At 42.3% G+C, this 16122-nt stretch overlaps 1 protein-coding gene across 3 annotated transcripts in view; it reads left to right on the forward strand.

Moving 5' to 3' along the window:
* The window catches only part of LOC146608103 (receptor tyrosine-protein kinase erbB-4-like), a 381455-nt gene that overhangs the window by 272093 nt on the left and 93240 nt on the right, over window positions 1-16122 (forward strand). For all 3 annotated transcript variants that reach the window (XM_085348721.1, XM_085348723.1, XM_085348722.1), the window contains exons 8-13: window positions 76-189; window positions 3085-3211; window positions 6897-6970; window positions 7723-7813; window positions 10106-10311; window positions 13599-13731. In XM_085348721.1, the coding sequence (XP_085204847.1) occupies window positions 76-189; window positions 3085-3211; window positions 6897-6970; window positions 7723-7813; window positions 10106-10311; window positions 13599-13731 (745 nt within the window). The remainder of the gene's footprint in view (window positions 1-75; window positions 190-3084; window positions 3212-6896; window positions 6971-7722; window positions 7814-10105; window positions 10312-13598; window positions 13732-16122) is intronic.

Here is a 16122-nt window from a genome sequence, read left to right on the forward strand (position 1 = left end):
GTAGGGGGTTGTATGCGGTATGCTAAAAGACTGGTGAAGTCCTCTAATTCAGATTTTTGCTGCTTTTTCTATCAGATAACTTTGTCGTGGACCACAGCTCCTGTGTGAGAGCATGTCCCAGCAACAAGATGGAAGTGGAGGAGAACCGGATTAAAATGTGCATCCCTTGCACAGACATCTGTCCAAAAGGTAAACCCAAGCAGCGATTTCTGAAAATAAAGTGCGAAATATATAGTTCCTTCAGTCAACTTGTGCTGAATGTCATATTAAAGTGTTTCATGCCTGTTAAACACGGTGGACCAGTTCTGTGAGTCAAACTACTGAAGTAGAAGCCTAGCATACACCTAGCAGGGAAGTTACTAATTAAACAAAATGAAACTTAAACCTAAAGGAAATACATAAACAGGAAAGTTACAAAACAATTTGCATTGCCTTTTGGAGACAAAAGTGCTAACATTAGCTTATAGCTTAGCAAACCACCCTCTGGCTCTAAAAAAACAAGGTAGCAAAAGCTGCAATTCTAAAGTTATAGGTATAAAGCATATACAAATCTGTGGATAAACCAGGTGATTTCAGCAAGAATATCTTTAATTTCCTGTATGGAGAAACACAAGAGGGACCATAGAGTAAATAATGACAGAGCAAGATCTGACCTACACAGTCATTTTCAGTCAAAACAGAAGCTAGAGCAGCTGTTCGTCATAAATTCTCTATGCACTTGTAATGCAAGATTTTTCAGCTTTTGTTGTGCAAAGCGACCACAGTTAATTGCTCAAAAGCTTATTCTGTAATAGGTTCAGGTCTATGATTTGTCAACTGTTCCCCTAATCAGTCGCCAGAAGTAAAAAAATAATAACCATATTTCTATCCCAAGGGAAAAATTCCCCAATCAAGTAGTTGCTTGAGATTGGCAGTTGCTATGAAACTGATTGCTAATGTCCCAATCATGAAGCCATAGAGACCAGTCAGTGATGCAACCACACTGAAAACCACTAGCAAAATGCTGCGATTGCTCATAGTTTCAATGGAAGATGCAAACTTGTCTGCAAACACTCACCAACTACTCTCTCAGCAGCAGTGAAACTATGAAAACTGATCCAAACCAGAAAATGAGAACATTTGTCTTCAAAGTAAAAGTTGTGGCTTTAGCAATGTGTTGATGGCAGCAGGGAAACACAACTTTTACTGTGACCTCAGAGGGTTTCCATTTACTTGTGGGGATCTCGTTTTGCTCATGCTTGGACAGCAGTTGGACAGTTTTTATATATAATGCTGCAACTTCCATGCAAACTATGGTCAACTGCAGCAATCTGCTTTCAACAAAGGTGATCCCAAGGAGGACTTTGGTTTCGCACCCTCCAACAACCACACACCAAGCCATCAAGGAGTGCACCAACTGGTCTCTAAGCCTGTGTGACTGAGACCTAAGATGGATGTTTGAAAAGTGTGGCCAAGGTATATTTCTGTCTCATGGTTTCTCATGGTTTCATATTAATTGACACTTGGAGTAACTCATAAGTCACCCTGGGGTGTTTTATTGCCCGTTGGCCTGGGTAGTTTTGGTTTAGGCTGTCAAATTTGTGCTGTTGAATGGATAAACCATGAAAATGAGCAGATTTTTATCTATTTATTATGATAGCATAACAATAATGTACAGGTATAATGTGCAAATCAAACAAAGTGAAGTGATAATCCAGTTTGATTCTCATTTTTCCCCCTGCTTCTACGGCTACCAGGCTCACTGCACTGCATTTACTGTATGTACAAGAGCTTATGCAGTTAAAACATTTTAATCTAATAGCTTTATGCTAACAGTGATGATACCAAATCGACACGAGCCCAGAGGAATCACTTAAAAAGCTTTATATAAGAAATGTAATTTATTTTCACGGGAGGCAGCTTAGCTTTTTTTATGTTACCGTGAATGTACTTACAGCTCAGATATTGATTCCAGCGACCCTTCCAAAATCAACATCTTCTTTCCTGTATGAGCCACGCCGTGCAGTGCTCACATCTGTAACATTCTCAGCAATGCAGTAAACTTTATCTCATTTTATTAATGAAGTCTTCTCTAAACCTTCCATATTGTTGATTTCAAACATTAATAGTTAGGTCCTAACGCAAAATTAATCTCTGCGCATTTCATTAAAGGGGCTTTGGCTACATGACACTCATTTTCTCTTATCACTGCAATGTGTATCCAGTGCATACTCATTACATCCTGTTGGAAGTTAAATATGGCATAAATGAAGGTCACGTGTTTGATCCCCACAACAGTCGACATGGTAATTAACACAAAATAGTCTCATAATGAGAAACTGCTCCTACCTGCTCAGTAATTACAAGTCATTTTGCTGGAAGACCGTCTGCTAAATGCCTAAAATGGCTAATGTGAAATTAAACAGCATTACTTCAGTTCAATACAGAGGATTAGCCCCGTCATCACATTGTTCTCACAAAGGTAACTGATCTGACCTCTCTCTTACGGAGGCAAGGCAACAGTGTTTTTCTTCAGGTTCCATGTATGGGCTGTGGCATCCATTGATTGGCTAATCCCTTGATTACATCGTCACATAGCAGGGAGGGGTTAATGAGGGATAGCCCAAAGAACTGTGGGAAATGATAACAAATTAACATTTCAGATATCGCGTTGGCTGGTATAAATCACTATCAAAAACTGGTTACACCACTTAATGCCAGCCTTATTCATCATCCCCTCCGCCTCTGTCAGAAATACTTGGCTCACACTAGACCGCAAGTCTAATTAATGCAGATGTAATGAATTCATTATAGGGAGGAATTGGCTGTGGATTGGCCCATGCTTTCATCAAAGGAATTCCAATGCATGGAGAGGGGCCATGGCCTTTCATGCACACCCAAAAGCAGGACCATATTTTCATAAAAGAGTATGAAACATTACAGTGACAAATGGCCAGTGGTCATTTCTCAAAATTAGGCCTTTGCAATATACAGGGACTTCAGATATGCATTAAAGTAGGTAAATTCTCCATTGCTAAAGCAGCTAAAATGGTCATTTAAGTAGTATTTTTAACTAATTGTGTGTTTCGATGTTTGTTGTTTCAGTGTGTGACGGTATAGGAACAGGAAGCCTGCAGTCAGCTCAAACAGTGGACGCCAGCAATATTGATAAATTTGTCAACTGCACCAAAATCAATGGCAACCTCATCTTTCTCATTACTGGCATTAAAGGGTGAGTGCCACTCACACTCAGTGATTTCACACAAGTTTTTGTTAAGCATATTTGATGGAGCACACACAAAAAAAAGATTTGTTTTTACTTTTTTATGTGTCATACAATTTCAGAACTTCTAGATTAACATGCACAAACAAATTTTATCTGTCTATGTGGTTTTTTTCTATGATTTTTTTTTAAAACTAGAAGGTGTCAAACTGTACATTCTTTGAATTACTGAGGTTTGATAATCAGTTTTTCTTTTCTGGGAAATTCATCTGCTTTGGCAAAAAAGTAACTGCCATACAGAACAAGAAGTTTGGATCCAGATGTCTTCTGGCATCCCCATTGTCCCCACTGATGACCTTGGTGATGGAATGGGTTGGACTGATACTTATATAGTGCTTTTCCACTCAGAGCACTTTCAATAAGCATCATTCACCCAGCCACACAAGTTCATGCAAGTGCTTTTTTTCCATGCCTACGCACTTTTGACCTAGCATTCACTTGCTCATACTCCTTTCGATGTATTGGGGATTCAGTGTCTTGCTCTGAAATACAGGTTGGAAGAGTCAAGGTTTTTAGCAGATGACCTGCTCCACCTTCTGAACCACGGCCGGCCCCAATACCCATTGGGTTCTTAAATTGGGTGCGGTGAAGATGGTGTCTAGTACACAGTTTGGTCTACTGACGAGTCATATAGATGCTTTAAAGCGCTTGAGCTGAAGGCAACTAGGGATTCTTGAAGACATTTTACTTCACGTGTTAAGCGTTATTAGCTGAAAAAGAATGGACAAGAGTTGAAATGTCTTCAAGAGCCTAAAAGAAGTCCAGTTGTCTTGGACTCAAGCACTTTATCTCACACTCATATACACACACGCAGACACACACACATCTCCATTGCACTGTATCGTCCTGTTCTGTCTATTGTTGCACTGTCTTGTCTTGTTCATTTTTGCTGTTTTTATATATTGCACTTTGCGTAGGCCTGTGTTTGTCCGTTCAAATTCAAATTCAAATTCAAATTCAAATTTTATTTGTCACGTACACAGTCATACACAGTACGATATGTAGTGAAATGCTTGGACAACTGCTCGTGACCTAAAGAAAACAAAAAAGGAAAAGGCTATGAATAAGATAGGAAATAAATATGAAAAAATAAAAAGGGTAAATTTAACTAGGAAGGAATAAAATATAAATTAAGGTTAAAAATGAAATAACTGTACAACACAAATTAGAATGAAGGGTAAATTTAACTGGGAAGAATAAGATAAAATATATAAATTAAAGTTGAAAATAAAATAACTGTACAACAAAATACACAATACACAATATAGAACTATATAAGAATGTATGAAGAAATCTAAATATAAATAAATATATACACAATAACAGCAGCTGTACAAGTATTAACCGGAAATGAAGAATATAGTGACCAGTGTTGTGCAAAAACAAAGTCCAGAAAGTCCAGTGTGTGTGTAAGAACCATATGTGTGGGTCAGTACTGTGTGGTGGTGTGATTGAGAGACCGTATCGCCTGCGGGAAGAAGCTCCTCCTCAGTCTCTCTGTGTTGGTCTTCAGGGAGCGGAATCGCTTTCCTGACCTCAACAGAGAGAACAGTCTGTTGTTGGGATGGCTGAGGTCCTTCACGATCTTCCTGGCCTTGGTCCAGCACCGCCTGCTGTAGATTGAGTGCAGGTCAGGGAGCTCGGAGCGGACGGTGCGCTCAGCTGACCGCACAACCCTCTGTAGAGCTCGTCTGTCCTGCATGGTGCTGTTCCCGAACCAGGTTAAGATGTTTCCCGCCAGGATGCTCTCTATGGTGCAGGAGTAAAAGTTCCTGAGCACCTTGGAGGGCAGTTGGAAGTCTCTCAAGCATCTGAGGTGGTAGAGACGCTGTCGGGCCTTTTTCACCACGGTGTTGATGTGACAGGACCATGACAGGTCCTGCGTGATGTGAACTCCGAGGTATTTGAAGCTGTCCACTCTCTCCACTGGGCACTCATTGATGACGGGGGTCTGGTAGTTCCTCTCCTGCTTAGTGCTGAAGTCCACTATCAGCTCCTTTGTCTTACTGACGTTTAGAAGGAGGTTGTTCCTCTGGCACCAGTTCTCCAGATTCCTAATCTCCTTCAGGTAGGCCGTCTCGTTGTTATCAGAGATCAGGCCCACCACGACGGTGTCGTCAGCAAACTTGATGATGGTGGTGGAGCTGGTAGTGGCCACACAGTCATATGTGTACAAAGAGTACAGCAGGGGGCTCAGAACACACCCCTGGGGGGCTCCAGTGCTGAGAGTGGTGGAGGCTGAGACATGTCCGCCCATCCTTACTGCCTGTGGTCTGCCAGTTAGGAAGTTGGAGATCCACTGACACATAGATGAGCTGAGTCCCAGATGCTCCAGCTTGGTGGTGAGTGTGGAGGGAATTATGGTGTTAAATGCAGAGCTGTAGTCTATGAAGAGCATTTTAACATAATTCCCCCTTCTAGTGTCCAAGTGAGTGAGTGATGTGTGGAGGAGATGAGAGATGGCATCGTCTGTGGAACGATTTGGACGGTAAGCGAACTGTAGTGGGTCCAGTGTGTCTGGTAGTGAAGAAATGATGAAGTCTCTGACCAGGCGTTCAAAGCACTTCATCACTACTGAGGTGAGGGCTACAGGGCGATAGTCATTGAGAGAAGCAGGGTGGGGTTTCTTCGGGACAGGAACAATGATGGACTCTTTGAAGCATGTGGGGATCACCGACTGAGATAAAGAGATGTTGAATATCTCAGTGAACACAGGAACTAGCTGGTATGCGCAGTCTCTTAGGATACGACCTGGGATGCCGTCTGGTCCTGCTGCTTTCCTGGTGTTCACTCTCTTGAAGGCTCTCCTTACTTCATGCTCGGAGATGACAAGCACGTTTCCGGTGCTGGCAGTATCTTCCTGTCTGCAGCCGTTAGCGCCGCTAACACTAGCATTGTTGGAGACCTTAGCTGCAGCCTCGAAGCGAGCATAGAAAGTGTTCAGCTCGTCTGCCAGAGTCACGGCCGCGTTCGTCATACCGGTTGTTGGTGCTTTATAGTCCGTTATTGTCCTTAGTCCCCGCCAAAGGCTCCTAGAGTCACTCTGTTGGAGTTGTGACTCTAGTTTCCTCCCGTAGCGCTGCTTCGCCTCTTTCACCGCCCTCCGCACGTTATATGTCATATGTAGCACCAGGGTCTCAGAGGAACGCTGTCTCATTTCACTCTGTACTGTGCCACTGTACATGGTTGAAATGACTATAAAAGCCACTTGAACTTGAACTTTAGCTCATCATACTGAGTGACTGAGACTCTGTACAGACATACTGTACTTTTGCCTTCAAGTCGATCCCTACAAGTGACCACATTCTAATTATGCATAGTTAATAAACCCACTGTTGGGGTACTATGTAGGAGCAGCAATATGTGCAGTTTTACTGAAGGACAACATAGGCTTCACTACATGGATGAAAACTTTACACACAAAACCACTGCACATGGAGAAAAAAAGAGAGCAGTGAAGGTCAGGGAGCGCTCTTACCTTGTCAGATACTCTTAACAGCATCCTGAGGACAGAATGATTATAAATCATAATTTGGCTATCGGCTTTAGTTGGCTTAAAAACCTTAATGAAACGTTCATTTATAAAGCCTTGCTTTAGCAACATAGACTTATTATGCTTTATACTTCTCTTCAGGGATATGTATCACGGTATTGGGCCTTTGGACCCTGAGCGCCTCAACGTGTTCCGCACCGTGAAAGAGATCACAGGTAAGACGGCCTCACTTGGAAACACTGAATACAAGAAGAATTACAGGGTGTGTTTGTGCATGCGGCCGTGTGAATTATTTGGCCTCTAAAGTAGTGAAAGAAAGCTTTAAGAGGACAGCAGATTTTTGCCAGTAAGCTCAAAAAGGAGCTCTGGTGCATATAATGTTATTGTGTGTGTGCAATATCTCCATATTTTAAGTTCTTTCACTGTGTGCTGCTGCTGCTGTGTGCATCCTTGTGTGTGTACTTATTCATTAGCTATTAGAGGCCTTAAGGGATGAGCAATACCTCGTATACAAACCCTTTTGTCATATTAAACCGCGACTTGCAGTTGAGCCAAACAGCTAATGGAGTGAAACTGCATTTTCATAATGAAAACCTAAGCAATAAGAAAGAGCAATGGCCATTCTATCCCAGCCATTTCCTGCTCCTATCCCTTTTAATGTCATTTCCACAGATGCTGATTTGATATAATCTGTCATTAAAGGCAACCAGACAAATTGTGCAGAATATTAAATCCATTCTTTTAATTAGCAATATTAAATATTAAATATTGTCTTCTGCAAGCGCATTTCCTACAAAGAAAAGGGTTTCTTGCTTGAACTTCAGAGCAGCTCCGTGATCTGAAACTTTGGATGTAGGCAACAGAAGGGTTTTTATCCGTTGCTCATTATTTTTGTGCTCCTTCATCAAATACCGCCACATACTAATTAGCACATGTTCAACCACTTTGCCTGACATGTCTTCTTTAGGTTACCTCAACATCCAATCCTGGCCTGAAAACATGACAGATCTTAGTGTTTTTTCCAGCCTGGCTACCATTGGAGGCAGAGCTCTTTACAGGTATGTTTGCAGGCATGCCCACACTAACTTTCTTCTGTCCATCCATGGATTTTCTTCCACTTATCCATTTCAGGGCCGAGAGACTAGATTCACCAGATTGCCAGGCTGTTACAGGGCTAACACATAAAGACAGATAGCCAGTCCTGTTCACAGTTAAACCTACAGCCAGTGTAACCAGAATTTGAAGGCAGGACCTTCTTGCTATGACCTGACGCGATACCACGCTGCCAAAATTGGACCATTGCAGGATAAATCATTTGGGTGCACTTACACTTTCCCTCTAACCATTGGAAGGCTTCCCTGTGAGTAAACTACGGTAGCTGCCCCAAGAAGGCATTTAACTATCTCTGAGTATTGTTCACAACAGAGGAGCAGGTGGATTGTAAAAAGTTGGATTGTTGGGATGTCAGCAGTAACGTGGGTATTGTACTGGACTATTGTGGTGAAGAGAGACAGTTTCCAAATCACCAGCCAATATATATCCAACCCTCACATATGGTCTGGGGTAGTCACTAAAAGAATACATCTGTTAAATGCTGGAATTAGTTTCCTTTGTAAGGTGGTTGGCTGTACCTTAGAAATAGAGTGAGGAGCCCAGACATCCACAGGGAGCTGGGAGTAGGGCCACTCCTCTTTTGCATTGAAAGGAGCCAACTGTATTGGGTTTGGGCTTCCAATCATGATGCATCCTGGACAAAAGCTCTTAGAGGTTTTCCAGCAAAGCCCAGGTGGGAAGACACCTTTTAAGACCCATGTTTACATCTCATCTGGAAAATGTCTAAGACAGAACAAGGATGTCTATAATATCCTGTTTGCCCACGTAACAAAACTGGATGGATGTTGCAGGTTTGCAAATGCGTGCGTCTGAGCGAGATCAGTAAAGAGGAAACACTGCAATATCACCGCTTTCTGCTCATTCATTACTGAGGAGTAATAATAAATTCCACAAAGCTATACAGCATACATTTAAATAAATTAAAATAAAGCCATTATACTCACTTAACTCCAGAGGGATTGTTCATATTACACTTGTCTATAGACAAAATGCTTGTGAAATAAATGTAGTCAAACTTTTCTTTCCTTTCTGATCGTTGAAAATGAAACAGATGCTTAAAATGATAAGACTCCGGGACGATATCAACATATTTGCATGTCAGAATATTCCGAATAATTGATGAAACGTCTGTATGTGACAACATCCCACCTTGATACACCTTGAATTGAGTTGCTATGGCATCTAATATGCTGTTTGATGCATGCAACTTTTCAAAAATTGTAGACCAGTGTTATCAGCTGCCCTTGTCAAGGAGAGACCTCGTAGGCTGCAAAATGATGTCACAATTCTGCAGAAATAACCATGTTTGAAGCCTGCAGCTAAATTATAGTATTTCTATCTTTGCCAAAGAGGTTATGTGATTGGTTTGTGCTGGCTGTCTGTTAGCAAAATTACTCAAAATAGTGATGCACAGATTTGCATTTGCCAGAAGAAGGACTTAGCTCAGCTGGTTCCTGGATTCTTTAGAGAAAAGTTGGCAAAATTGGCCATTTCGAGCATTTTATGGTCTTTTTTCCGAGAGCATCATCTAATTTCCTGCTGTTTCCTCTTTTCGGATGCTCGCCGTTGGAGCTGGTGAGCCACCGGCAGGTTTTTGCTCACAGAAGCTCTTTGAAGCGCTGTTGTCACACAGCTTTGATTTGCCCTGTTTTGATAACAGGTTCTGTGTTTGCTTGCAAGTGACAGATTCGAGAGAGATAGTGCTGCAGAGTCAAAGGAGGTCCAGTCGTGTTTTGTAAATGCCCATGATGTACATGTAGCTCAGCAGTGCTCGAGTACAAGTCCGAGCTGGAGAAACCTTCTGCATCTGCAAAAGTTTCTTTATGTCTGGTATTTCTTTTTTTTTCTAACATTACATTTTTAATAGGAGTTTTTTTTTCTCTAGCTTTACGTGACTTCTTGTTCTTCTTTTGTCTGACTCTTAGCTTAACTCTTAATCCATTTTCCCTTTCTCCCCTCATTACTGTTCCTCTCCATCATATATTTTCATCCCACCCTCTAACCTTGTCTTTTCCTTTCCTTCCCCCCCCCCTCCTAAACCCTCAATTACTCCTTCATCCTACTTTCTCTTCTTCCATCTTGTTAAAATTGCTTTCCAAATCTTCTTGTGTGCTTCCAACTATTTCTTTTAAATTTGTTATTTCTCTCTGATTTCCTTTCTTCTCCCTACTCGTCCCCTCTACCCCTTCTCCCTTTGCCATGACTCATTTCCTTTTCTATTCTCTCTTCTCTTTCAGTGGAAGTGGTATTTCTCTTTTGATCTTGAAGCAGCGTTGGATCTCCTCACTCCAGTTCCAGTCGTTGAGTGAGATCAGCGCCGGGAACGTCTACATCTTCAACAACAGCCGCCTCTGCTTCTATAACACTATCAACTGGACGTCGCTATTTAGGACCCCGAGCCAAAAAGTCCTCGTCCGTAACAACCAAGATCCAAAGGAGTGCAGTGAGTAGATGTGGTGTTAAGACTATTAAAGTTTTTAGCTTTTGCAGACCTCTGCACCTTCTGAGGGAGGAATCAGAGTTTAAGCAATATTGCATCATTACGCAGTGTCTTAGCTGCATAATTAATCCAAAATGGTTCAAATTTTGATGCCAAAGTAGGGTTCTGAATAGTTTTTAAACCTTTCAAGAACTCCTGCTCTCCTGTTTTTTCCTCCACGTAATCGTACTGAGTGTTTCAGGAGGGGTGTGAGCAGCACCACTCAGAAACTGTAGTTTTATTGCATTTTGACTATTGCTAATTTGGGTTTGGCTGGTGTTCAAGTTTGAGAGAGTGTGACAGACAGGCTGTGGCTGCCAGGAAAACTAGGGAAGGTTCCAGGTGAGGTGGACAGAGCGCGTGGCAGGTTGGGAAAAACAGGAGAGAGGTGACGGGAAAATGACATGAAGCTGAGAGTGGCAAAAGAAAATGTGGCAGCAGGAGACAGGGTGGTGGTGGCAAATGAGATAAAGGACCCGAGTCACGTGGAAGCAAAGAGCTACTGAAGAGGCCGAACAACACAAGGGACAAACTTGGCTGGGTCAGTGTTCAGTGTTAGCAATGACCACATCTGGTACACACACATTTCATAACAAAGGGGTCAGTTAAAAGGATGATTGGATGGATAAATTGCTGGAGTAATTTCTGAGCACCGGTTCTATGTGAGGACAAGGCCATGCGAAATTTAAATTGCAATGAAAGCCGATTGGGTAAAAGTGATGTGCTAGCTGGCTAGTTTTTGTTAGCTGCTAGCATCTGCTTTTTGGACTAGTTCATGTGAAAGTTACCTGCAATAAAGTAGACAGGATACGTTTAGAGTATCTTTTAGAAGTTTAAAGTGATTGACTCTCAGTGTGGGTTGGATTTTAACAGTATAAATGGTAAATGGTAAATGGCCTGTATTTATATAGCGCTTTACTAGTCCCTAAGGACCCCAAAGCGCTTTACATATCCAGTCATCCACCCATTCACACACACATTCACACACTAACATTATAACATTAAAAGTTAGTGTAAGTTACTCTTTAATGCTACACAGATGAACTGAGCAGTCTGTCAGAGTGAATGCGTCTCCGTTGTGCAAGTGCAATGCAAATTTCATCCACTATATAGTGCTCTAAGAAATCCTTATGATGCATGAAAAATCAGTGTACAGTAATAAAATCACTGCTACTCATCCACATCAAAAGGTGTCAGCTGAGGTGGTTTGGGCATCTGACTAGGATGCCTCCTGGGTGAGGTGTTACATGCCATTCTACGAGGAGGCCCTGAGGTAGACCAAGGACATGCTGGAGAGATTACATCTCTCTCTGTTGACCAGCATAAACCCCACATAAACTGGAGAAGGTGGCTGGGGGGTGAGAGGTTTGGGTTTCAGCCAGTCCCAGACAAAAGGCAGAAGATAGATGTATGGATGAGGGAGTGACTGAAAAAGTGGATGATTTAACCACAGCCACACAATATACTAAAAGAGAGAGAAAAAAACAGCAGCCAGAGGCACAAGAAAAGGGAAAACAGTAGGAATGAGACTAAACGACAGCCATAGCCATGGTACCATTAGCACTCTAATTACCTCTACCCCAGTATTACACACTGACTTGGCCAATTTCATGGGAACTGTCATGCCTTAAAGGTATGTTAAGTATAATGCTTGCAATGGGAAGTGGAGGCGTGATGGAATGAACAACAGGCAAATAAAGGGACATATTGCTCATATGATTCCACAATACCCAGGGTAATGAGCTTATTTATAATATTTGTGAGGATTTGTTAGAGGTGGTTGCCACTAAAGCTTTCTGTGTCTGAGATGGAGATAACTAAGCCGCCATAGTTTTTCACGGTCCTGCCACACTGCGGTTCATATCATTAGCCAGTTAATGAGTACGGTGTGTGTATTAGAGATCGATCGATGGCACCTTACACAGGTCTCTTCATTAGGCTCAACCCACTGTCTACGATTGACTGTTCTCCTGTTGACAAAGGGTTTGGCCCCCACCAGGCGACACTCCCGGGGGGATATGTGTGTCACTCAGCGATTGAGTGTGATGAGCATTATTGATTGTTGTGGTTCAACAGGAAAGGGTGGGGTGGGGGGGGTTACAATTATAGTGGATGTGTTCTTTAATGGCAGAGATGTGGGGAATACCAATGTTTACTCACTCAGGTGGGCAGAAACATAAAGCAGTTTGAGCTTCCGATAGCTGTAGAAAAAAATATATAAATGCAGTCCATTTACAAGCACTGACTTATCTCCTAGGCATGAATACAGAATAGATATACACACATTGCTACATTTATACACTTATAATTTGGGACAGGCAGCAATGTTATAGACATCTTAAAGAAAAGACATTCTGCCAATGAAGTCTGTGGGTTCCCCAAGAATCAACACTGACTTTCGACAGTCTTGTGATCCATTTCGCCAACTTTTTTCATCTTGTGCCACCAAGGGGTCAAAGATGAAAATGTGTTAATGTCTGTAACTTTTGCACCATTCTTAATTTTTAGATTGAGAAGACAATTGCATCAATTATTGGAACAAACCGAGTTCAGAGGACTGTACAACCAATTTTATGTTGTTAAAAAAATAACACAAATGATCTTCAGGTATACATATGTCCCTGCTATCAAAATAGGAGGCAGAGTTGCCATACAGGAAGTGACGTGAGCAACACTTCTATCAAGCCAAACATTGGTGATCCTAGGACCCAGTTCTTGCAATTGCATTTCACTTTTCACAGTCTCACTGTTTATTGCAACAATACTAGCAAAAGCCACCAACTACTTAACAATCATTGGGGAATACATGTTTTTCCTTCATGTCCACTGGTTGCTAACCAGTTGCCAACCAGTTTCTAGGTCTGTGCTGCAGGACCCTAATTTGTTTAGTACTGATATGTGTAGAGATGTTTAATAAAACTGTTAAGCACTTTGGTAGAACTTGATAATTTTAAAGTTATTTTTGTGTACAAGAGGACAAAATATAGTGCCTGTATCTGATCGTACTGTGGCGTATCCCAAGACACAGACATTTCGAGGTGTTACGTAACCACAATATATAACTGATATATAATTGATAGCTGATAGCCAGACCAAGGATCATCAAAGATATAAGCTGGATATTAGCCACATACACACTTAACAGGTGATCGTACCCCAACACTTGTTTAATGTGTTGACACCAAACATCCTCCCTGTTGTCTTTAAAAGAAAATTATACTATTTTGACCATTTGAACATTCTCCTCACAGTCCAACAACGAATGGTGTGTGACCGAATGTGTTCGGACGATGGCTGTTGGGGACCAGGGCCAGACCAGTGCCTCTCTTGCCGATATTTCAAGCGAGGCCGTACCTGCGTTCAGTCCTGCAACCTTTTTGATGGGTGAGTAGTCGATTCATTCAGTAAAAGTCCTTTCCTTCCTCTGACACATTCTGAGCAAATGTTGTACGTGGGTCTGGAAATATCTTTGAGTAGATCTGACTTAAACTGTGAAAGAATAAAAAAAATACAACACATTTCTGATCATTGTGGTCCCAGGAAGCTGGATTAATTCCTCAGCAAACAGCCATACGTGACAAGCAGCAGAAATAAAATCAATTTAAACTGTTTTAATGCATGAAAATGAAGTCAAAACATCCTCAAGGGCTCTGGAGGAGGAGAGTCTAATTGCTGATTGGCATGAATGTAATGAGATGAACCAATAAGGAATTTTACAGTGCGAACAGTCAGAGGAACATTTGGCTGCATATTACACCCACTGTCCAAACTCAATTTAAGTATACACCATTGTTGAAGCACATTTCATTTCAAATCACCCATTTGGACTGACAGACATGAGTGTTTACTGCACTGAGCAGGAAAATGAAGCAAGCTGTTTCCGAGTGTCCTCACAATCCACCGATCTTCGCTGTGAGTAATTGCATTCAGGTCATCCCTCTATGTTGCCAAGAGGCACATCAAAAAGATCACTGCCAACTCACCTGGGGAGAAACCCTCCTTTGTAGACGTAGTTTCCAGCCTTTTTCTTGCTGTTCTTGAATGAACGGGGAGATGCTGTGAATCGCAACACTTGAAAGCATCCATCTAAAATAAGACTGTACCGGCAGCATCTGCCACAAGATAAATATGACTTTTCTTCCAAGCGGTGTGATGTCAGGCTCGTGTTTTCCTCAGGGGAAGAGGAGAGCGCGTTTGTAAGTGTGTATGAGAGCGAGCAACCCTCGGTCATGTTGACTTGTTGCTGGTCCTTTCCTGCGCCGTTTGTGGGAGGGAAGCTTTGAAGATGCCGGTGAAAACAGCTCATAGCGAAGGCTTTGAAGAAGACGAGGAAAGGCGCATGGCAGGGAGCGGCTGAACCACACTTGTTTCCAATACTGTAAATACAGTCAGTCACAGTGAGGAAATGCAAGCAATATTCAACAGGCCCACTTTTTGTTTTGAGTCACTGGCCTGACTTGTGGAATCAGAACATCCATAACCCAAAGGCCTGGTGTAAGAAGTGTCTACCTACCAACAAAGAGTGCTGAGTTGGTATTTACTTGCTTTTACAGTGGGGCAAAAAAGTATTTAGTCAGCCACCGATTGTGCAAGTTCCCCCACCTAAAATGATGACAGAGGTCAGTAATTTGCACCAGAGGTACACTTCAACTGTGAGAGACAGAATGTGAAAAAAAAATCCATGAATCCACATGGTAGGATTTGTAAAGAATTTATTCGTAAATCAGGGTGGAAAATAAGTATTTGGTCAATAACAAAAATACAACTCAATACTTTGTAACATAACCTTTGTTGGCAATAACAGAGGTCAAACGTTTACTATAGGTCTTTACCAGGTTTGCACACACAGTAGCTGGTATTTTGGCCCATTCCTCCATGCAGATCTTCTCAAGAGCAGTGATGTTTTGGGGCTATCGCCGAGCAACACGGACTTTCAACTCCCGCCACAGATTTTCTATGGGGTTGAGGTCTGGAGACTGGCTAGGCCACTCCAGGACTTTCAAATGCTTCTTACGGAGCCACTCCTTTGTTGCCCGGGCGGTGTGTTTTGGATCATTGTCATGTTGGAAGACCCAGCCTCGTTTCATCTTCAAAGTTCTCACTGATGGAAGGAGGTTTTGGCTCAAAATCTCACGATACATGGCCCCATTCATTCTGTCCTTAACACGGATCAGTCGTCCTGTCCCCTTGGCAGAAAAACAGCCCCATAGCATGATGTTTCCACCCCCATGCTTCACAGTAGGTATGGTGTTCTTGGGATGCAACTCAGTATTCTTCTTCCTCCAAACACGACGAGTTGAGTTTATACCAAAAAGTTCTACTTTGGTTTCATCTGACCACATGACATTCTCCCAATCCTCTGCTGTATCATCCATGTGCTCTCTGGCAAACTTCAGACGGGCCTGGACATGCACTGGCTTCAGCAGCGGAACACGTCTGGCACTGCGGGATTTAATTCCCTGCCGTTGTAGTGTGTTACTGATGGTGACCTTTGTTACTTTGGTCCCAGCTCTCTGCAGGTCATTCACCAGGTCCCCCCGTGTGGTTCTGGGATCTTTGCTCACCGTTCTCATGATCATTTTGACCCCACGGGATGAGATCTTGCGTGGAGCCCCAGATCGAGGGAGATTATCAGTGGTCTTGTATGTCTTCCATTTTCTGATGATTGCTCCCACAGTTGATTTTTTCACACCAAGCTGCTTGCCTATTGTAGATTCACTCTTCCCAGTCTGGTGCAGGTCTACAATACTTTTCCTGGTGTCCTTCGAAAGCTCT

Source organism: Diplotaxodon limnothrissa, linkage group LG23, assembly GCF_057381915.1.
Source record: "Diplotaxodon limnothrissa isolate DT_005_m linkage group LG23, D_limnothrissa_male_GT1.1, whole genome shotgun sequence".
Lineage (NCBI taxonomy): Eukaryota > Metazoa > Chordata > Actinopteri > Cichliformes > Cichlidae > Diplotaxodon > Diplotaxodon limnothrissa.